The 24,253-nt window shown below is 40.7% G+C and overlaps 2 protein-coding genes across 2 annotated transcripts in view; one reads left to right on the top strand and one right to left on the bottom strand.

Moving 5' to 3' along the window:
- LOC145876148 (uncharacterized) overlaps window positions 1–24,253 on the bottom strand; it is a 36,883-nt gene that overhangs the window by 3,864 nt on the left and 8,766 nt on the right. Inside the window, exon 3 of the mRNA XM_082971937.1 lies at window positions 23,362–23,369. Coding sequence (XP_082828063.1) covers window positions 23,362–23,369 — 8 coding nt within the window. The remainder of the gene's footprint in view (window positions 1–23,361; window positions 23,370–24,253) is intronic.
- On the top strand, window positions 17,344–21,424 carry LOC145876141 (uncharacterized). The gene has a single exon (XM_082971929.1). It carries the CDS (start codon window positions 17,344–17,346, stop codon window positions 18,586–18,588), a length of 1,245 nt encoding a protein of 414 aa, XP_082828055.1. The 3' UTR covers window positions 18,589–21,424.

A 24,253-nucleotide genomic window follows, 5' to 3' on the forward strand; every position in this document is an offset into this window, starting at 1 on the left:
ACTGGTGTTAATCAGATCAATGTCCCTGTTTTATTAGATAGTACTCACTGTATTTACTGGTGTTAATCAGATCAATGTCCCTGTTTTATTAGATAGTACTCACTGTATTTACTGGTGTTAATCAGATCAATGTCCCTGTTTTATTAGATAGTACTCACTGTATTTACTGGTGTTAATCAGATCAATGTCCCTGTTTTATTAGATAGTACTCACTGTATTTACTGGTGTTAATCAGATCAATGTCCCTGTTTTATTAGATAGTACTCACTGTATTTACTGGTGTTAATCAGATCAATATCCCTGTTTTATAAGATAGTACTCACTGTATTTACTGGTGTTAATCAGATCAATGTTCCTGTTTTATTAGATAGTACTCACTGTATTTACTGGTGTTAATCAGATCAATGCCCCTGTTTTATTAGATAGTAGTCACTGTATTTACTGGTGTTAATCAGATCAATGTCCCTGTTTTATTAGATAGTACTCACTGTATTTACTGGTAATAATCAATTCTCCAGTATTCTCTTCTTCGTCCTCCTCTAATGTGACAGTAATCTCCCCCTCTTCATCCTTCATTCCAAAAACGTCTTCATCTTCTTTCACAGTAACATCCTCCTCCTCTTTCACTCTGAACGCGTCTTTCTCTTCTTCTTTCACTGAAACGTCTTTCTCTTCTTCTTTCACGGTAACAGCCTCACCCTCTACTTCTTGTTTTTGTATTGTAACATCTTTCTCTTCTTCCTCCTCTTTCACCAGAGTTTCTTTCTCCGTCCAGCAGACCTCTTCTTTAACAGGAGGAGAGTAGCTTAGTGAACTCATGGTCGGGGATAATAGCTAGTTAGCATTAGCGACTAGACTAGTGCTAACTTAACCACCCAGCTAGTTGACTTACAACGTAAATATTAAATTAAATGGGGTAGCTAGTTGTTTCCACATAAGTATGTTTAAATCATAGTAGCAAATAAACCACGAAATTGCCTAAAGAACTTGAATGTTCCGACTTTGTCGGCTAGCGAGCTACCGAGGTGGCTGCAGTTGTTGAAGAAGCGTTCCGTCCACTAGATTACACGTCACACTAGAAACATCGCCTGAAAGACACATATCGCCATCTGCTGTCTGGAGGGAGGAAACGCAGTTGAGGAGGGAAAACTATTTTTATTCTTCATTGAATTATAATATTATAAAGCATTTTAGGGAAACGTTTTTTTCCTCTCCATTAAATATGAATATTATATCAACACGTATAAAGAGCAACAAGTGTTGTTTGATTAGTTCAGATTTTTTTTATGAGAATTTAAAACAAACTTAACCTCTACTCCACATCTGTATTTCTGATTCAGTGAAATAACTAGATATCAAAATAAGCACCTAGTTATTGATACCCTTGATAAAGATGAGCAAAAATTACTGTATAAAATAAATAAATAAACTTTACCCACTACCAGGATATTTTAGCCCAAAACCTGGTTACCTCTCTGCTAGGAGGCTGAGACTTGGCCATAAGAGGATCTTCCAGCAAGACACATCAACATCCACAAAGAAATGGTTAATTGGGCACAAAATCAACATTTTCAATTGCCATCTCAGTCTTCAGACTCATAAAACATTTCAGTGTCATTATCCTCCCAAGGGGAGGGTGCTGGAGTATTGAAAACATGGGTGGCAATAATTCAGACCCCTACCTTTTGAGAATTACATGTTAAATTAAATCTCTTTTTCTGAACAATTGTATTAGTTTAAAATAATATAGGACTAGCTATAGGACTAGGTCTATACTGCTCCTACATGGTGTAACAATACATCATGTAGATGTATATAATGAACAGACTAGGTCTATACTGCTCCTACATGGTGTAACAATACATCATGTAGATGTATATAATGAACAGACTAGGTCTATACTGCTCCTACATGGTGTAACAATACATCATGTAGATGTATATAATGAACAGACTAGGTCTATACTGCTCCTACATGGTGTAACAATACATCATGTAGATATATACTACCGTTCAAAAGTTTGGGGTCACTTAGAAATGTCCTTGTTTTTTAAAGAAAGCACATTTTTCATCCATTAAAATAATAATAAAATTTATCAGACCAATCTTCCCTCCCCTTAACATTGGGTTTGATTCAGACCCTGTCAGTGTACCAGGTGGACATTGGGTTGATTCAGGCCCTGTCAGTGTACCAGGTGGACATTGGGTTGATTCAGGCCCTGTCAGTGTACCAGGTGGACATTGGGTTGATTCAGACCCTGCCAGTGTACCAGGTGGACGTTGGGTTGATTCAGACCCTGTCAGTGTACCAGGTGGACATTGGGTTTGATTCAGACCCTGTCAGTGTACCAGGTGGACATTGGGTTGATTCAGACCCTGTCAGTGTACCAGGTGGACATTGGGTTTGATTCAGGCCCTGCCAGTGTACCAGGTGGACATTGGGTTTGATTCAGACCCTGTCAGTGTACCAGGTGGACATTGGGTTGATTCAGACCCTGCCAGTGTACCGGATGGACATTGGGTTGATTCAGACCCTGTCAGTGTACCAGGTGGACATTGGGTTTGATTCAGACCCTGCCAGTGTACCAGGTGGACATTGGGTTTGATTCAGACCCTGTCAGTGTACCAGGTGGACATTGGGTTTAATTCAGACCCTGTCAGCATGGCCAGAAATGTATTCCAAGGTCAGTAACTTATAACCACAGAACCACCCCAGACCTTTCATGCATGACTAAAAACACCTAAGTATTAGATTTACTGCCATGGTCTAGTATGTCACTGCATCAGACACCAGTCACAATGCTGGCTGAGGTACGAGTAAAACATGACATATTATTTCCTAACCGTTCACAATGCTGGCTGAGGTACTAGTAAAACATGACATATTATTTCCTAACCATTCACAATGCTGGCTGGGGTACGAGTAAAACATGACATATTATTTCCTAACCATTCACAATGCTGGCTGAGGTACGAGTAAAACATGACATATTATTTCCTAACCATTCACAATGCTGGCTGAGGTACTAGTAAAACATGACATATTATTTCCTAACCATTCACAATGCTGGCTGAGGTACGAGTAAAACATGACATATTATTTCCTAACCATTCACAATGCTGGCTGAGGTACGAGTAAAACAAGACATATTATTTCAAAATTGTAAAAAATTCCCCAATCTTTTAAAAAAGATCTGAAATGGCTTTAGTTCAATACTTAGGGGAATGGAATTAACTGTCTTTTTTTATTAGGGGGGAATGTGGGAGGGGTCTCGAATGGTTGAGGGACAGCTATTGGGGAACTGTGGAGGGGATCTTGGAGGGTTGAGGAACAGCTATTGGGGAACTGTGGGGGGATCTTGGAGGGTTGAGGAACAGCTATTGGGGAACTGTGGGGGGGATCATGGAGGGTTGAGGAACAGCTATTGGGGAACTGTGGGGGGATCTTGGAGGGTTGAGGGACAGCTATTGGGGAACTGTGGGGGGATCTTGGAGGGTTGAGGGACAGCTATTGGGGAACTGTGGGGGGGATCTTGGAGGGTTGAGGGACAGCTATTGGGGAACTGTGGGGGGATCTTGGAGGGTTGAGGAACAGCTATTGGGGAACTGTGGGGGGATCTTGGAGGGTTGAGGGACAGCTATTGGGGAACTGTGGGGAGATATTGGAGGGTTGAGGGACAGCTATTGGGGAACTGTGGGGGGATCTTGGAGGGTTGAGGGACAGCTATTGGGGAACTGTGGGGACGCACACGCACCCTCACACATAAGGATGGCTCTGTTGTATATATCACTATCATGCACACGCACCCTCACACATAAGGATGGCTCTGTTGTATATATCACTATCATGCACACGCACCCTCACACATAAGGATGGCTCTGTTGTATATATCACTATCATGCCCACGCACCCTCACACATAAGGATGGCTCTGTTGTATATATCACTATCATGCACACGCACCCTCACACATAAGGATGGCTCTGTTGTATATATCACTATCATGCACACGCACCCTCACACATAAGGATGGCTCTGTTGTATATATCACTATCATGCACACGCACCCTCACACATAAGGATGGCTCTGTTGTATATATCACTATCATGCACACGCACCCTCACACATAAGGATGGCTCTGTTGTATATATCACTATCATGCACACGCATCCTCACACATAAGGATGGCTCTGTTGTATATATCACTATCATGCACACACACCCTCACACATAAGGATGGCTCTGTTGTATATATCACTATCATGCACACGCACCCTCACACATAAGGATGGCTCTGTTGTATATATCACTATCATGCACACGCACCCTCACACATAAGGATGGCTCTGCTGTATATATCACTATCATGCACATGCACCCTCACACATAAGGATGGCTCTGTTGTGGACAGACTGATACATGTTTGATAGTGTCTTGATGCTGTATTGTTTGTCCTTCATGTTCTAATACTTTAATGTTACCCCTTCCTTGTGTTGTTTGTAATAAATAATATATATATATATATATTTAAATCAGTCGGGGTCTAAACTTACTGTTGAGAGTTAGAATAGAAGAATAGACAAGGTGTCATTTAGAAATGTGCATCAGCAGTTTTTCTCTTGAAAAAAAAATAAAGAGGTGGGGAAAAGTACATTCTACACAAATGACCTTCATAATATCAAAGAACAAATGTGTGTCTGAGGGGAAATTAACTTTCATACAGCCAAAAGGGGTGAGAAGTTATACCAATATCAGTGGACAATTTGCACTGCTGCTGAAACACATCCCCACAGCATGATGCTGCCACCACCATGCTTCACCGTAGGGATGGTGCCAATTTTCCTCCAGACGTGACACATGGCATTCAGGCCAAAGAGTTCAATCTTGGTTTAATCAGACCAGAGAATCTTGTTTCTCATGGTCTCAGAGTCCTTTAGGTGCCTTTTGGCAAACTCCAAGTGGGCTGTCATGTGCCTTTTACTGAGGAGTGGCTTCTGTCTGTCCTCTCTACCATAAAGGCCTGATTGGTGGAGTGCTGCAGAGATGATGGTCCTTCTGGAAGGTTCTCCCATCTCCACAGAGTAACTCTGGAGCTCTGTCAGAGTGACCATCGGATTCTTGGTCCCCTCCCTGACCAAGGCCCTTCTCCCCCGATTGCTCAGTTTGGCCGGGCGGCCAGCTCTAGGAAGAGTCTTGGTGGTTCCAAACTTCTTCCATTTCAGAATGATGGAGGCCACTGTGTTCTTGCAGACATTTTTTGGTACCTTTCCCCAGATCTGTGCCTTGACACAATAATGTCTCAGAGCTCTATGGACAATTCCTTTGACCTCATGGCTTGGTTTTTGCTCTGACATGCACTGTGAACCTTATATAGAGAGGTGTGTGCCTTTCTAAATCATGTCCAACCAATTTAATTTACCACAGGTGGACTCCAATCAAGTTGTAGAAACATCTCAAGGATGATTAATGGAATCAGGATGCATCTGAACTCAATTTTGAGTCTCATAGCAAAGGGTCTGAATACTTAAGTACATTTGTAAAAATGTCTAAAAACCTGCTTTGGGATTGTGTAGAGTTTTCAACAACAAAACATGTTAACCTTTATTTAACTAGGCAAGTCAGTTAAGAACAAATTCTTATTTTCAATGACAGCCTATGAACAGAACTGCCTTGTTCAGGGGCAGAACAACAGATTTGTCATATCTACAGAGAAACCTAGATTCAAATACTTAGATTTGTGTATTGGGTATATGTTGTCAAATTGTTAGATATTATTTGTTAGATATTACTGCACTGTCGGAGCTAGAAACACAAGCATTTTGCTACACCTGCAATAACATCTGCTCAACATGTGATGTGACCAATAAAATGTGATTTTGATTTGAAATAAACGTCCTATTTATCAAAGGTGCTTTTGGCTGGGGTCAAAATGACTCCAAAGGATTTGAATTTGTTAAAAGTCCATATTGATACAGAAACACTAAACCATGATTTAGATTTATTAAGAACAAGTTGATTGACAAAGTCATTAAGAATTGAATAAACTACATTTTGGCTATGATAAAAGATATGCCTCTGGGGTCAAAATGATCCATGTCAGAAGTATGGTTCAATGCAAATATGTAGTGGGTGTAAAGTTTGATTCGTTTTTAATGAGTGAGAATTTAAAACAATCAACACATGCTTCTCTTTGAACGACTTAGTATAATATTTAACGTTTATGAAATAAATGAAAAATAAACGTTTGGTTCCTCAACTGCGTTGCCCAGTCCAGTCAGCAGATGGCGATGTGCGTCTTTTAGGTTCAGGCGATGCTGCCAGTGTGACGTATAATCTAGTGGACGGGACGCTCCTTCAACAACAACAACTAGTCAGACACCTCGGTAGCTTTCTAGCAAACATAGCTACAACATTCACGCTCTTTACACTGGTTTGGTGTATATTAGTCGCTGTGTATTAAACACACTTCTGTCGTATGTACTTGTTGGCCCATTTAATGATATATTTACGTTGTTTGTCAGCTAGCTGGTTTGCTAAGTTAGCTTAGAACTAGGCTAGTCGCTAATGCTAGCTAGCTAACATCCCCGACCATGAGTTCACTAAGCTACTCTCCTCCTGTTAAAGAAGCGGAGGTCTGCTGGACGGAGAAAGAAGCTCTAGTGAAAGAGGAGGAGGAAGAGGAGGCTGTTACAATACAAAAACAAGTAGAGGGTGAAGCTGTTAGCGTGAAAGAGGAAGAGAAAGACGTTACAGTGAAAGAAGAGGAAGACGGGTTCAGAGTGAAAGAGGAGGAGGATGTTACAGTAAAAGAAGAGGCGGCAGAGAAAGAGGAGGATTCAGTTTTTGGAGTGAAAGGGGAGGAGGGGGAGATGACTGTCACATTGGAGGAAGAAGAGGAGGTTGGAGATCTGTTTAACACCAGTAAGTACCGTCTCTGCAGTCGTTGAACCAATATGCAGTAAAGGGGTTCTACACTTTAATGTTGTTCTGTAGGAATGGCTGAAGCTACACTGTAACGTGTAGAACATCAAGAGTGGACCATCAACAAAACGTTAACAATTGATCAAATGCATCCAATGACAATGCCTGAAATACTGTAGTCCTCAATATCTCCTATTAGATTAGCCCAAGATGTTCTCTTAAAGGGGCAATCAGCAGTTGTTACATCCATTTTGGGACTTATACATTAATGATATGTACCCATCTGTTTCTTGAAGAATTCACTTATAAATGCCTCATGAGCTTAGTTCAACTGTCGTACCCCATCAGAACCCAAAATATAAGCTTCTTTTACTCCAATGTTTGTCAGTAAATATAAACAAACACTGTATATCCTCAAAACATGGTTAAAACTAGAATGTTGATATCATGGATGGTTACATTTCTCCAGCCCCATCCCTCAGCTTTTTACTGAAACGGGCAGGGTGTACGCTTTGTTATTGTTTCTACTGCTGATTGCTGCCCCCGTTACTCCTCAAGGTCCAAGGACTGTATGTTATTTTCAGAGGTAGACTGGCTCTGTTCAGGTAAAATAGTCAAATAATCCATCTAAATGTGAATTGATTCTCAATTGCAATACGTTTCTAGAAGCATAAATTGCTGTACTTTCATATCAATTCAGAGTAATTTCACACAATATTTAAATATCACATCAAAATAATTTCACATAATACTTTCCGGACTAGTCTCCCAGTCCCTGCTGCTGAAAAACATCCCCACAGCATGATGCTGCCACCACCATGCTTCACCGTAGGGATGGTGCCAGGTTTCCTCCAGATGTGACTCTTGGCAGTCAGGCCAATGAGTTCAATCTTGGTTTCATCAAGTCAGAGAATCTTGTTTCTCATGGTCTTAGAGTCTTAAGGTGCCTTTTGTCAAACTCCAAGAGGGCTGTCATATGCTTTATACTGAGGAGTGGCTTCTGTCTGGCCACTCTACCATAAAGGTCTGATTGGTGGACTGCTGCAGAGATGGTTGTCCTTCTGGAAGGTTCTCCCATCTCCACAGAGGAACTCTGGAGCTCTGTCAGAGTGACCATCAGGTTTGTGGTCACCTCCCTGACCGAGGCCCTTCTCCCCCAATCGCTCAGTTTGGCCGGGTGACCAGCTCTAGGAAGAGTATTCCATTTATGAATGATGGAGGCCACTGTGTTCTTGGGGACCTTCAATACTGCAGAATTATTTTTGGTACCCATCCCCAGATCTGTGCCTCGACACAATCCTGTCTCGGAGCTCTACAGACAATTCCTTCGACCTCATGGCTTGGTTTTTGCTCTGACATGCACTGTCAACTGTGGGACCTTATATAGACAGGTGTGTGCCTTTCCAAATCATATCCAATCAATTGAATTTACCACAGGTGGACTCCAAACAACTTGTAGATACATCTCAAGGATGATTAATGGAAACAAGATGCACCTGAAAGCAATTTTGAGTCTCATAGCAAAGGGTCTGAATACTTCAGTAAATAAGGTATTTCTGTTTTTTACCTGTTTTCACTTTGTCATTATGGGCTATTGATGACACCCCTCTGAATATAGATAGCCTAACCATCAGAAAAACCTCTTCCTTAGAAGAGTCGTTATGCTCCTATAGTTTCTGGTAATAGACTACACCAGCAGTTGTTATGCTCCTATAGTTTCTGGTAATAGGCTACACCAGCAGTCGTTATGCTCCTATAGTTTCTGGTAATAGACTACAGTCGTTATGCTCCTATAGTTTCTGGTAATAGGCTACACCAGCAGTCGTTATGCTCCTATAGTTTCTGGTAATAGACTACACCAGCAGTCGTTATGCTCCTATAGTTTCTGGTAATAGACTACACCAGCAGTCGTTATGCTCCTATAGTTTCTGCTAATAGGCTACACCAGCAGTCGTTATGCTCCTATAGTTTCTGGTAATAGACTACACCAGCAGTTGTTATGCTCCTATAGTTTCTGGTAATAGACTACACCAGCAGTCGTTATGCTCCTATAGTTTCTGGTAATAGACTACAGTCGTTATGCTCCTATAGTTTCTGGTAATAGACTACACCAGCAGTCGTTATGCTCCTATAGTTTCTGGTAATAGACTACACCTGCAGTCGTTATGCTCCTATAGTTTCTGGTAATAGACTACAATCGTTATGCTCCTATAGTTTCTGGTAATAGGCTACACCAGCAGTCGTTATGCTCCTATAGTTTCTGGTAATAGGCTACACCAGCAGTCGTTATGCTCCTATAGTTTCTGGTAATAGACTACAGTCGTTATGCTCCTATAGTTTCTGGTAATAGACTACACCAGCAGTCGTTATGCTCCTATAGTTTCTGGTAATAGACTACACCAGCAGTCGTTATGCTCCTATAGTTTCTGGTAATAGACTACACCTGCAGTCGTTATGCTCCTATAGTTTCTGGTAATAGACTACAGTCGTTATGCTCCTATAGTTTCTGGTAATAGGCTACACCAGCAGTCGTTATGCTCCTATAGTTTCTGGTAATAGGCTACACCAGCAGTCGTTATGCTCCTATAGTTTCTGGTAATAGACTACACCAGCAGTCATTATGCTCCTATAGTTTCTGGTAATAGACTACACCAGCAGTCGTTATGCTCCTATAGTTTCTGGTAATAGACTACACCAGCAGTCGTTATCCTCCTATAGTTTCTGGTAATAGACTACACCAGCAGTCGTTATGCTCCTATAGTTTCTGGTAATAGGCTACACCAGCAGTCGTTATGCTCCTATAGTTTCTGGTAATAGTCTACACCAGCAGTCATTATGCTCCTATAGTTTCTGGTAATAGACTACACCAGCAGTCGTTATGCTCCTATAGTTTCTGGTAATAGACTACAGTCGTTATGCTCCTATAGTTTCTGGTAATAGGCTACACCAGCAGTCGTTATGCTCCTATAGTTTCTGGTAATAGACTACACCAGCAGTCGTTATGCTCCTATAGTTTCTGGTAATAGGCTACACCAGCAGTCGTTATGCTCCTATAGTTTCTGGTAATAGACTACACCAGCAGTCGTTATGCTCCTATAGTTTCTGGTAATAGGCTACACCAGCAGTCGTTATGCTCCTATAGTTTCTGGTAATAGACTACACCAGCAGTCGTTGTGCTCCTATAGTTTCTGGTAATAGGCTACACCAGCAGTTGTTATGCTCCTATAGTTTCTGGTAATAGACTACACCAGCAGTCGTTATGCTCCTATAGTTTCTGGTAATAGACTACAGTTGTTATGCTCCTATAGTTTCTGGTAATAGACTACACCAGCAGTCGTTGTGCTCCTATAGTTTCTGGTAGTAGGCTACACCAGCAGTCGTTATGCTCCTATAGTTTCTGGTAATAGACTACACCAGCAGTCGTTATGCTCCTATAGTTTCTGGTAATAGACTACAGTCGTTATGCTCCTATAGTTTCTGGTAATAGGCTACACCAGCAGTCGTTATGCTCCTATAGTTTCTGGTAATAGGCTACACCAGCAGTCGTTATACTCCTATAGTTTCTGGTAATAGGCTACACCAGCAGTCGTTATACTCCTATAGTTTCTGGTAATAGACTACACCAGCAGTCGTTATGCTCCTATAGTTTCTGGTAATAGGCTACACCAGCAGTCGTTATGCTCCTATAGTTTCTGGTAATAGACTACACCAGCAGTCGTTATGCTCCTATAGTTTCTGGTAATAGACTACAGTCGTTATGCTCCTATAGTTTCTGGTAATAGACTACACCAGCAGTCGTTATGCTCCTATAGTTTCTGGTAATAGGCTACACCAGCAGTCGTTATGCTCCTATAGTTTCTGGTAATAGACTACAGTCATTATGCTCCTATAGTTTCTGGTAATAGTCTACACCAGCAGTCATTATGCTCCTATAGTTTCTGGTATTAGGCTACACCAGCAGTCGTTATGCTCCTATAGTTTCTGGTATTAGGCTACACCAGCAGTCGTTATGCTCCTATAGTTTCTGGTAATAGACTACACCAGCAGTCGTTATGCTCCTATAGTTTCTGGTAATAGACTACAGTCGTTATGCTCCTATAGTTTCTGGTAATAGACTACACCAGCAGTCGTTATGCTCCTATAGTTTCTGGTATTAGGCTACACCAGCAGTCAGCAACCTTTTCCATTTGGTGCCAATTTCTGATCATTTCTACTGATCTGGTGCTAGTTATGATTTTCATATTCACATTTTACTGGAACAGTTTCATTTAATTTATAATAGTATTAATAATTATAATTGTCTTTATCTCAACATCATTCTCTGTGGTTAATCTACATTCTATTTAAATGAAAATTATAAATATACATTTTTATTTCCATTGCTAAGTTTAAAATGACCTACATAAAGCCCAAAAATTTAAACACGCCAACTCATTAGTGGTGGTGTGTTAAGACAATCAGAAATACTATCAGACATCCCCAAATGTAACTTTGACTATAATTACTGTTCCCTGAAGGAGGGAAACGAGGTACAACACCTGTTTGGCCCCACCCCTTCCTGGGTCGGTGAAGAGCGGTATTAAATTTAAGGAAGAAATCTGAGCCTCGCGCTCATCACCTGTAGAAGGCGGGGCTTCCAGCGAGGCGTGGATTTAATAGTATGTTGTACCTAGTTTCCCTCCTTCAGGGAACAGTAGTTATAGTCATAACGTGTGGATTTAATAGTATGTTGTACCTAGTTTCCCTCCTTCAGGGAACAGTAGTTATAGTCATAACGTTACGCTTGTCAAATGATGAACTTTAACTTAAATACTGGATCTTGCTGTCGGACAGTTTTTTTGTATTCAGATCTCTGAAATGCTCTCTAATTACGTAACATTTAGTGTCTCCTTATATTACGCTGGGAAAACAGTTTTCATGGGCACAGAAATCCTAAATCATTTCAGAGTTTGCTAAATCCAATGGTTCTAACCAAGAGTCATCTTTACTTTATTGACAACACCCAAATGGATACTGTCATTAACGCAGTTCTTCAATAATTACACATAATTCTTAATACTGTAGCTGTTTAGTTAGTCACATGTTCAACTATCATCAGCTGATCCAGGAAATCATTTTCTGAATGACAGTCACATGACAAACATCACGACATGCAACAACAACCAAAGTGCTTCTTCATTCATTACTCTGGTAAAGACAGTTATGCCGTGCTCCACGTTGGATCCAACATCCCTAAGAAATTGATGTTTATAATGTGTTATTGTCTGCCTGATTTACAGTAGCGTCTCGTTAGTCTGTTTGCACACAGAGATACTTAGCTCATAATGTGTAGAGAACTGTTCCTTGATGGATAGGCTACTGTACAACACACAGAGCTATTTTCCTTTATTCATGACATTTAGAATGACAACACATTACAGAATAGCCTAGTGGGATTATTCACAAAATTATCTGGTGATCAGGTTATGAAATGTCATGAAAGACATTTTAGTTTCCATGTTTCACCTGAAGTATGAAATTATTTATAGTCCTAGGTCTATGTTGTTAGGTGAAGTTATGGGTCCTGCAGTATGTCTATGTTATTGTTTGTTGAAGTTATGGGCCAATTTGTTAACTTCTTCGGGCTAGGGGGCAGTGTTCGGAAGTTCGGAGAGTCTGGCATGCCCAAAGGAAACTGCCTGTTACTCAGACCCAGAAGCTAGGATATGCATATAATTGGTTGTATTTGATAGAAAACACTTTGCTTGATTTACAGTTTTATTGTTTATTTACATATTAGGGTACCTGAGGATTGATTAGAAACGTTGTTTGACTTGTTTGGATGAAGTTTATTGGTAACTTTTTGGATTATTTTGTCTGCATGTTGAACGGGTGGATTACTGAACAAAACGCGCCAACCAAACTGAGTTTTTGGGATATAAAGAGGGACTTTATCAAACAAAACAACCATTTATTGTGTAGCTGGGACCCTTGGGATTGCAAACAGAGGAAGATCTTCAAAGGTAAGTGATTTATTTTATCGCTATTTTTGATTTTTGTGACGGCTGTGCTGGTTTGAGAAATATTTCTATGCAGCAACTATGCGGGGCGCTATCAAATCAAATCAAATGTATTTATATAGCCCTTCGTACATCAGCTGAAATCTTAAAGTGCTGTACAGAAACCCAGCCTAAAACCCCAAACAGCAAGCAATGCATGTGAAAGAAGCACGGTGGCTAGGAAAAACTCCCTAGAAAGGCCAAAAACCTAGGAAGAAACCTAGAGAGGAACCAGGCTATGAGGGGTGGCCAGTCCTCTTCTGGCTGTGCCGGGTGGATATTATAACAGAACATGGTCAAGATGTTAAAATGTTCATAAATGACCAGCATGGTCAAATAATAATAATCATAGTAGTTGTCGAGGGTGCAACAAGCACGTCCGGTGAACAGGTCAGGGTTCCGTAGCCGCAGGCAGAACAGTTGAAACTGGAGCAGCAGCATGGCCAGGTGGACTGGGGACAGCAAGGAGTCATCATGCCAGGTAGTCCTGAGGCATGGTCCTAGGGCTCAGGTCCTCCGAGAGAAAGAAAGAAAGAGAGAAAGAGAGAATTAGAGAGAGCATATTTAAATTCACACAGGACACCGGATAAGACAAGAGAATACTCCAGATGTAACAGACTGACCCTAGCCCCCCGACACATAAACTACTGCAGCATAAATACTGGAGGCTGAGACAGGAGGGATCAGAAGACACTGTGGCCCCATCCGATGATACCCCCAGACAGGGCCAAACAGGCAGGATATAACCCCACCCACTTTGCCAAAGCACAGCCCCCACACCACTAGAGGGATGTCTACAACCACCAACTTACCGTCCGAAGACAAGGCCGAGTAAAGCCCACAAAGATCTCCGCCATGGCACAACCCAAGGGGGGGGCGCCAACCCAGACAGGAAGACCACGTCAGTGACTCAACCCACTCAAGTGACGCACCCCTCCCATGGACGGCATGGAAGAACACCAGTAAGTCAGTGACTCAGCCCCTGTAATAGGGTTAGAGGCAGAGAATCCCAGTGGAAAGAGGGGAACCGGCAAGGCAGAGACAGCAAGGGCGGTTCGTTGCTCCAGCCTTTCCGTTCACCTTCACACTCCTGGGCCAGACTATACTTAACCTGTTAGGGCTAGGGGGCAGCATTTGCACGTCTGGATAAAAAAAATGTACCCGATTTAATCTGGTTACTAATCCTACCCAGTAACTAGAATATGCATATACTTATTATATATGGATAGAAAACACTCTAAAGTTTCTAAAACTGTTTGAATGGTGTCTGTGAGTATAACAGAACTCATTTGGCAGGCAAAACCCTGAGACATTTTCTGACAGGAAGTGGATACCTGATGTGTTGTATTGACTTTAAACCTATCCCATTGAAAAACACAGGGGCTGAGGAATATTTTGGCACTTCCTATTGCTTCCACTAGATGTCACCAGCCTTTACAAAGTGTTTTGAGTCTTCTGGAGGGAGATCTGACCGAACAAGAGCCATGGAACGATGATGTCCCATTAGACACCTGGCGCGCGAGTTCATGTTGGGTACCCTAGTTCCAATACGTTATAAAAGAGTATGCATTCGTCCACCTTGAATATTATTCATGTTCTGGTTAAAAAAGGCCCTAATGATTTATGCTATACAACGTTTGACATGTTTGAACGAACGTAAATATATTTTTTCCCCTCGTTCATGACGAGAAGTCCGGCTGGCTTAGATCATGTGCTAACAAGACGGAGATTTTTGGACATAAATGATGATTTTTTTTGAACAAAACTACATTCGTTATGGACCTGTGATACCTGGAAGTGACATCTGATGAAGAGAATCAAAGGTAATGGATTATTTACATAGTATTTTCGATTTTAGATCTCCCCAACATGACGTCTAGTCTGTATCGCAACGCGTATTTTTCTGGGCGCAGTGCTCAGATTATTGCAAAGTGTGATTTCCCAGTAAGGTTATTTTTAAATCTGGCAAGTTGATTGCGTTCAAGAGATGTAAATCTATAATTCTTTAAATGACAATATAATATTTTACCAATGTTTTCTAATTTTAATTATTTAATTTGTGACGCTGACTTGACTGCCGGTTATTGGAGGGAAACGATTTCCTCAACATCAATGCCATAGTAAAACGCTGTTTTTGGATATAAATATGAACTTGATAGAACTAAAAATGCATGCATTGTCTAACATAATGTCCTAGGAGTGTCATCTGATGGAGATTGTAAAAGGTTAGTGCATCATTTTAGCTGGTTTTATGGTTTTGGTGACCCTGTCTTTGACTTGACAAAACATTACACACAACTCTTGTAAATGTACTGTCCTAACATACTCTAAATTTATGCTTTCGCCGTAAAACCTTTTTGAAATCGTAAAACGTGGTTAGATTAAGGAGATGTTTATCTTTCAAAGGGTGTAAAATAGTTGTATGTTTGAAAAATTTGAATTTTGACATTTATTTGGATTCAAATTTGCCGCTCTTGAAATGCACCTGCTGTTGATGGAGTGCACCACGGGTGGCACGCTAGCGTCCCACCTAGCCCATAGAGGTTAATCATAGGACCTACTGAAGAGATAAGTCTTCAGTAAAGACTTAAAGGTTGAGACTGAGTCTGCGTCTCTCACATGGGTAGGCAGACCATTCCATAAAAATGGAGCTCTATAGGAGAAAGCCCTGCCTCCAGCTGTTTGCTTAGAAATTCTAGGGACAATTAGGATGCCTGCGTCTTGTGACCGTAGCGTACGTGTAGGTATGTACGGCAGGACCAAATCGGAAAGATAGGTAGGAGGAAGCCCATGTAATGCTTTGTAGGTTAGCTTTGTCCTCAGATAATAAAATGCTATGCTTTCACCGTAAAGCCTATTGTAAATCGGACAATGCGGTTCGATTACCAAGATTCTAAACTAAAGAATCATGTATGACACTTGTATTTTCATGAATGTTTAATATTACGATTTTTGTATTTTGAATTTCACGCTCTGCAATTTACCGGATGTTGTCTAAGTGGAACGCTAGCAGAACACTGATCCGTAAGAAGTTAAACACTTAGTGTACAAACCCTCATTGTCAGGCTGATGGCAAAGCTAAACTTGCCAAAGAGCATTTTACTGGTTGAAGTGTTTAAGTATAAAGCAGTTGGTTTATATCACAAAGTTAAGTTGGAGATTCAAACGATCCTTACAGTTATAATCTAATAGTAGTGTGAAATGCACTCATAATCAACCTGGAAATGGAGGCTATTTTTGCAGTCAGCCTATGAGAACTCCCCTGAGTTTTCCCCCACGGTGGTGAATTAGTGAATAGACACAGAGCTTAATGTGAGTTTCCTTGAGTACCACTCCTGATCTTGTGCTGTAATATTCAGAATACATCGTGAAAAACTAAAATCTTTGCTCACCATTTTTTTCTCCTGGCAGATATACTACATCCATAACTAGTGGTTTCCTCATTACCAGATATACTACATCCATAACTAGTGGTTTCCTCATTACCAGATATACTACATCCATAACTAGTGGTTTCCTCATTACCAGATATACTACATCCATAACTAGGGGTTTCCTCATTAGCAGATATACTACATCCATAACTAGTGGTTTCCTCATTACCAGATATTCTACATCCATAACTAGTGGTTTCCTCATTAGCAGATATACTACATCCATAACTAGTGGTTTCCTCATTACCAGATATACTACATCCATAACTAGTGGTTTCCTCATTAGCAGATATACTACATCCATAACTAGTGGTTTCCTCATTACCAGATATACTACATCCATAACTAGTGGTTTCCTCATTAGCAGATATACTACATCCATAACTAGTGGTTTCCTCATTACCAGATATACTACATCCATAACTAGTGGTTTCCTCATTAGCAGATATACTACATCCATAACTAGTGGTTTCCTCATTACCAGATATACTACATCCATAACTAGTGGTTTCCTCATTAGCAGATATACTACATCCATAACTAGGGGTTTCCTCATTACCAGATATTCTACATCCATAACTAGTGGTTTCCTCATTACCAGATATACTACATCCATAATTTGTAAGTCGCTCTGGATAAGAGCTTCTGCTAAATGACTTAAATGTAATGTAAATGTAATAAATATCGGTTTCCTCATTAGCAGGGAGGAGTTTCTACAACCAAATTGCCCTCCTGCCGCAATTTTAGCAAACACAGAAAGGGCCTGTATTGGAGACCAAAAGTCGTCTGGCACACTGCTTAGGATTTCAACAACTTTAATAATTGATTTCTAGCCTACAATCATCAGTTTTACTACTAATGTGAAAACAAGACTAAATATGACTATTCTTGCTCATTTTAAGAAATTAAATAATTGTAACATTCATTACAGATGTCAGTTGTTGTACATCATGGCTCCACTGTTGGCATCACCTTTTACAGTAGATTACCGCTGTTGTGGGCCTTTATATCATCTGTCTGACTTTGTTGTTCACACAGGAGAGAGACGGGACTATCGTGGATCCTCTGGGGAGCCTCAACAACCTCATGATGCTGAAGAGGCAGAGAAGAGTCTCTCCACTTTAGAACACCTCAATAAACACCTGCAGAGATCCACAAGGAAGAAAACTCACTGCTGCTCTGACTGTGGGAAGAGATTCACCTCATCAGGCATTAAAATTCATCAGAGAACACACACAGGAGAGAAACCTTATTGCTGTGGTGAATGTGGGAAGAGTTTTGGTCGATCTAGCCATCTGACTCAACACAAGAGAATACACACAGGACAGAAACTTTATAGCTGTGGTCAATGTGGGAAGAGTTTTGGTCAATCTGGCCAGCTGGTATCACACCAGAGAACACACACAGGAGAGAAACCTTATAGCTGTGGTCAATGTGGGACGAGTTTTGCTACATCTAGTGCCCTGACTCTACACCAGAGAATACACACAGGAGAGAAATCTTATAGCTGTGGTCAATGTGGGAAGAGTTTTGGTCGATCTTGCCATCTGGTATCACACCAGAGAACACACACAGGAGAGAAACCTTATAGCTGTGGTCAATGTGGGACGAGTTTTGCTACATCTAAAGCTCTGACTCTACACCAGAGAACACACACAGGAGAGAAATCTTATAGCTGTGGTCAATGTGGGAAGAGGTTTACTGCATCTAGCACTCTGACTCAACACCAGAGAACACACACAGGAGAGAAATCTTATAGCTGTGATCAATGTGGGAAGAGTTTTGGTCGATCTGGAGCGCTGATAGTGCACCAGAGAATACACACAGGAGAAAAATCTTATAGCTGTGGTCAATGTGGGAAGAATTTTGCTGCATCTAGAACTCTTACACTACACCAGAGAACACACACAGGAGAGAAACCTTGTAGCTGTGATCAATGTGGGAAGAGTTTTACTACATCTTGGTATCTGACTATACACCTACGAACACACACAGGAGAGAAACCTTATAGCTGTGATCAATGTGGGAAGAGTTTTACTACATCTGGCTCTCTGACTTCACACCAGAGAATACACACAGGAGAGAAACCTTATATCTGTGGTCAATGTGGGAAGAGTTTTGTTTCATCTAGCGGTCTGACAGTACACAAGAGAACACACACAGGAGAGAAATCTTATATCTGTGACCAGAGATAATCTGATAAAAGACTTCTGATCAAATATCAGAAAATACATACATGAAGGAGTTGTTTCATGATATCAATGAATTAATGTCACAATGTAGAATGTTTTACCATTGTAGAAGGAGTATTTTAATGATGTCACAATGTAGAATCGTAAATGTTTGTCCCCTGTTCTATTGATTTCAACATGATATGGATATTAGCCTCAGGGGGAAAATCCAGACTCTGAAATGGAAGAGTTACTATTTATGTGATTTAACAAAAAGTGATTAACAAAAAAAGAGTTGTGTTACACTTACCACGTTGCTGACCCACTGGAATCAAAATGCAACAGGCTGTTTTCTACAAATTGTCCTCTAACCAGGGATGTACACATTATTCCCAGATTCCGTGTGGTTTTTGAGCTGTTAGTTTTAACAGGACGTGCAACCTCATCTCCCTCCTCTCACACAATTGATTTCAACATGATATTAATGAGTGATGACAAATAAGTGTTGTGTTCCTTTGTTTACCGACCCCTACATTTAAATGCATCATTCCAAAATGTAGCTGACTGTCTTCTTCAGGTTGTCCTCTAACCAGTGAGGTAAAAGATATCTCCCATTTCCATGTGTTTTTTTAGTTGTGCTAGTTTCAACAGCACGTACAACCTGATTTCCCGCCTAATCGATATCATTGATTTATTGCTACTTGTCAAAACAACAGTGTATTTGATTGTTGTGTCCATGACGAGGACAATTTGGTTTGTAACTGTCTCAAGGTTGGGTAGTCAAAAAGTTTCGCGTTTAGCCAGTGAGTTGCCATGGATCTTTTTTTGACTGCACGTTTTTCCGTATTGGAGATGAGTTTTGTTTGGGCTCGTTCCAAGGAGACGAGAGTTCTAGAAGCTAGTGGGATTTAGAAAGAGGAGAGTTCTAGAATCTAGTGGGTTTTAGGAAGACGAGAGTTCTAGAAGCTAGTGGGGAAAAAATACGTTTTTTTCTTGTTTTTAATTGTTGACAGCCAGTGGACACCATGTTTATATTGGTGAAGGTGAAGCATTGTAGTTGATTATAATGTGAAATGGAAGTTGTTTTCTGTTGGTGGTAAGCATTCTCTTAAGGTGTTACAGTCTTTGGTTTTTCCATTTATGTTTTGAGGTTTGGATTTTTGCACGTCTAGCTCGTTAGCACGTCTAGCTCGTTAGCACGTCTAGCCTCTTACATCTAGACGTTCCGCTAGCGGAACACCTGCTCCAATATCCAATGATGGGCGTGGCGCGAAATACAAAGTCCTCGAAAATCCGAAAACTTCCATTTTTCAAACATATGACTATTTTACAGCATTTTAAAGACAAGACTCTCCTTTATCTAACTACACTGTCAGATTTCAAAAAGGCTTTACAACGAAAGCAAAACATTAGATTATGTCAGGAGATTACCCAGCCAGAAATAATCAGACACCCATTTTTCAAGCTAGCATATAATGTCACAAAAACCAAAACCACAGCTAAATGCAGCACTAACCTTTGATGATCTTCATCAGATGACACTCCTAGGACATTATGTTATACAATACATGCATGTTTTGTTAAATCAAGTTCATATTTATATAAAAAAACAGCTTTTTCCATTAGCATGTGACGTTCAGAACTAGCATTCCCACCGAACACTTCCGGTGAATTTACTAAATTACTCACGATAAACGTTCACAAAAAACATAACAATTATTTTAAGAATTATAGATACAGAACTCCTTTATGCAATCGCGGTGTCCGACTTTAAAATAGCTTTTCGGTGAAAGCACATTTTGCAATATTCTGAGTAGATAGCCCGGCCATCATGGCTAGCTATTTTGACAGCCACCAAGTTTGGTACTAACCAAACTCAGATTTACTATAAGAAAAATTGGATTACCTTTGCTGTTCTTCGTCAGAATGCACTCCCGGGACTTCTACTTCAATAACAAATGTTGGTTTGGTTCCAAATAATCCATAGTTATATCCAAATAGCGGCGTTTTGTTTGTGCGTTCAAGACACTATCCGAAGAGTAAAGAAGGGTGACGCGCCCGGCGTGTTTCGTGACAACATTTTTACAAATATTCCATTACCGTACTTCAAAGCATGTCAAACACTGTTTAAAATCAATTTTTATGCAATTTTTTCTCGTAAAAAAGCGATAATATTCCGACTGGGAAACCCTGTTTTCGTTCAAAGACGAAAAAATAAAAACATGGTGTCGGCTCGCGCACGCGCCCCCAGTCTCATTGTTTTCAGATCGACCACTATCCAAATGCGCTACTGTTTTTCAGCCATGGCCTGCAAAGTCATCATTCAAAGTTCTGGCGCCTTCTGAGAGCCTATGGGAGCGTTAGAAAATGTCACGTTATGCCAGAGATCCCCTGTTTTGGATAGAGATGATCAAGAAGGCCAAGAAATAGTCAGAGAGGGCGCTTCCTGTTTGGAATCTTCTCAGGTTTTGGCCTGCCAAATGAGTTCTGTTATACTCACAGACACCATTCAAACAGTTTTAGAAACTTTAGAGTGTTTTCTATCCAAAGCTAATAATTATATGCATATTCTAGTTTCTGGGCAGGAGTAATAATCAGATTAAATCGGGTACGTTTTTTATCCGGCCGTGAAAATACTGCCCCCTATCCATAACAAGCTAGCTCGTTAGCACGTAGGACGCACTGATTGGTGTCACATCGTTAGTCAGTATGTGTTACACCTGTGCTGGCTTGTCCATCTCGTTAGTGGGAAGGTGTTTCACCTGAGCTGGTCCAGGTTCTATTTAAGAGTGTCTGGCCCAGGGCTCCAGTTGTCTTGATACATGTGGAGAGTCAACACCTTTAGTTGTTCCACCTTTTTGGTTTACTTCCTGTCTTTAAGTTTGGTGTGGGTTTTTCTTTTGTTTGTCTCTTCTTGGGCAGATTTAGTGGGTCTCATGGTGGGTGTCTTTTAGGTCCCAGTTGTTGTTACTAGTCAACTTTCAGTGTCCCAAGCTTATATTTTGGGTTGGATATTGCATCCAATTAACATTTTAATCGTTTTTCAGTTTAGTCTTCTGTTTTTTATCCTCTTATGTTGTGTACTAAATATTTCTGTTTATTTTCAATGTTTTTAAAAATATTTTTCCTGTGAAGCCATTTTGTTGCATCCATGTCTGAAATGTGCTGTATGAATCAAGCTTGATTTGATTTGAACATATAATAAAACAAATGAACCCAATGACCGACCAACCACTTTTCCAGCCTGCTGAAGGCGTGGTGGAGTGGTAAACACCACCCCCGGCTCTACCAGGGGCTTGAGGTGGTCTCCCACAGCTCTCCTTATGTCATGTTCTGTGGACTTGCTGTTCCATTTCTTGACTGCCCCTGCAACACAGAAACACATTTAGTCATATTATATAAACCACTCAAAGTAATGGATATGGAGCATCTATGGCCTCAGTTACACCTGGCACCTAAATGTGACTTCTGTCAACCGATCACTCCAAGCTGCATTAGGTTCAGATCTACCAGGATGGGCCTTTGACATAGTCTGGATGCAGTCAGGCCACTGAATATACATAAGCAATGTAAGGAGATGGGGTTAATGAGTGAGGAAAAGTATATTTGACACAAATGACCTTCATAATAACAAAGAACATATGTGTGTGCCTGTGGGGAAATTAACTTTAATACAGCCAAAAGGGGTGAGAAATTACACCAATATCAGTGGACAATTTGCACTAATGTAAATAAACATGGATGATGGAACATATTCCCTTTTGCTGACGTGATGAACCGCTAAGAGGACATAAATATTGACCATCTAAACCATGTGTGACCTCTCACCTCTCTGGCTGTAGAAGTGTTCTTCCTAACCAGTCCCTCAACAGCTCTCTGACTGAGCTCAACCCTCACTGGGTCTTCAGAGGAGAGGAAGGCTGAGGAGGGATGGAAGGATGAATGGATCAGTCAGTCAATAAAGTTTACAGCTGCTGTCTATGCTGTCTGACAAAATCACTATTTTAGTAGTTCATTAAAGTAAATAAGGCTTTATGACTGCTGAATACCAACTATCAATCACTTAGATCATGTATTTTCAGGTAGAGATACATCCTTGGGACGTCCCTAGCCTATTGAAGTTGACATTTAAAATGGTTAAGGTAGGGGTTAAGGTTAGGGTTTAGGGTAGGGATGTCCCAAGGATCCCAGATAGCATTGACCATTGTGCATTCTTCTGTCTCTTTTACATAGCAGGTGTAAAAGAAACACAGACAAGACAAGTAGGCACGCAGTGCATTATGGTCATTGTAGTTAATTACGTTTTATGCGCTAAGCTATGTAGAATATTGGCCTGTTGGAAACTACAACTCCCTACTACATCACAAAGTTCAGTCTGGGTCTGATTTATCTCTAGAGAAACTACAACTCCCTACTACATCACACAGTTCAGTCTGGATCTTATTTATCTCTAGAGAAACTACAACTCCCTACTACATCACACAGTTCAGGCTGAATCTGATTTATCTCTAGAGAAACTACAACTCTCTACTACATCACACAGTTCAGTCTGGGTCTGATTTATCTCTTGTGAGGGAAAATCTATGTTAACCTCTTTAAGTTGATATGACTTCTAATGTGTTGAAGGATCTCTTTAAGGTTGAGAAGTTTATGTGTATGTTTATGTGGGTCTGCAACCACACACCCTCTCGACAGACAGGCCAAAGGCGCTTGGCCCAATTCAGGGAACCATTGATCTACTTCAGAGGAACTGTGTCTAGAGTGATTTCCTGTTGTTTTGACACCTCACTGGAAAACTAGAATAACTAGCTGTTGCTACAGAACGAGACGACCAATTCACAGTTAGTCTGTGTCTCGTTCTCCACACACGTATACAAACCAAGATCACATGTTTTCTATATGCACAAGATAGTTTGACTATATAAGGCTTCTGAACTCCTTGTGTCATCGAGCTCTCGGCCTTCCACCTCAGAGTGTAGGGCTGACCAGCTACTTTATTGCAATTCTTATCAAATAAAGGTTGATTGTTTAAAGAAATGACAAAGTCTCTCCTTATTGGTTAGAAATTCCACCACAATGTGCAGTAACAATGATAGACCAGACTCATATCAGTTCACCGTCTCACCTCATACTGTATTGGAGCAGCAGCAGCTGACTGCCCAGTTCAACATCAGTTCACCGTCTCACCTCATACTGTATTGGAGCAGCAGCAGCTGACTGCCCAGTTCAACATCAGTTCACCGTCTCACCTCATACTGTATTGGAGCAGCAGCAGCTGACTTGATCGTTGATACTAATCATCATGTTTGAATCTGAGAGTAAATAGAGCCGACTACACTCTAAAAATGAAGGGTTCAATTGGAGTTGTTCTCAGATCCCCTAAGAACCGTAGGGTTCTTGGTCAATGAAAAACAGCCCCAAAAGGTTCTTCAAAGAACTTGTTAGAAGGTGGGTTCATCGAGGAACCTCCGTTGTTGCTGGACTTCTTCCGGGAACTTCGCAATTACAACTGAAAACGATGGTGACAAGTTTGGATGCGACAACAGTTAAAAAGGTTAAGTTGGGTTGATGTTTGGCTCTGAATATGTCTCGAAATAATGTATTATAATAATATAACATACTAATAATGAATAACGAAGACAATGATGGTTTTCTGTGAATATCTTCCATAACGTTACTATAGTTAATG

Source organism: Salmo salar, unplaced genomic scaffold (assembly GCF_965601325.2).
Source record: "Salmo salar unplaced genomic scaffold, fSalSal1 ptg000465l, whole genome shotgun sequence".
Classification (NCBI taxonomy): domain Eukaryota; kingdom Metazoa; phylum Chordata; class Actinopteri; order Salmoniformes; family Salmonidae; genus Salmo; species Salmo salar.

Excerpts from the sequence above, each read along its gene's own strand:
- LOC145876141 (XM_082971929.1), top strand. The coding sequence starts at position 17,344 with ATGGCTCCACTGTTGGCATCACCTTTTACAGTAGATTACCGCTGTTGT.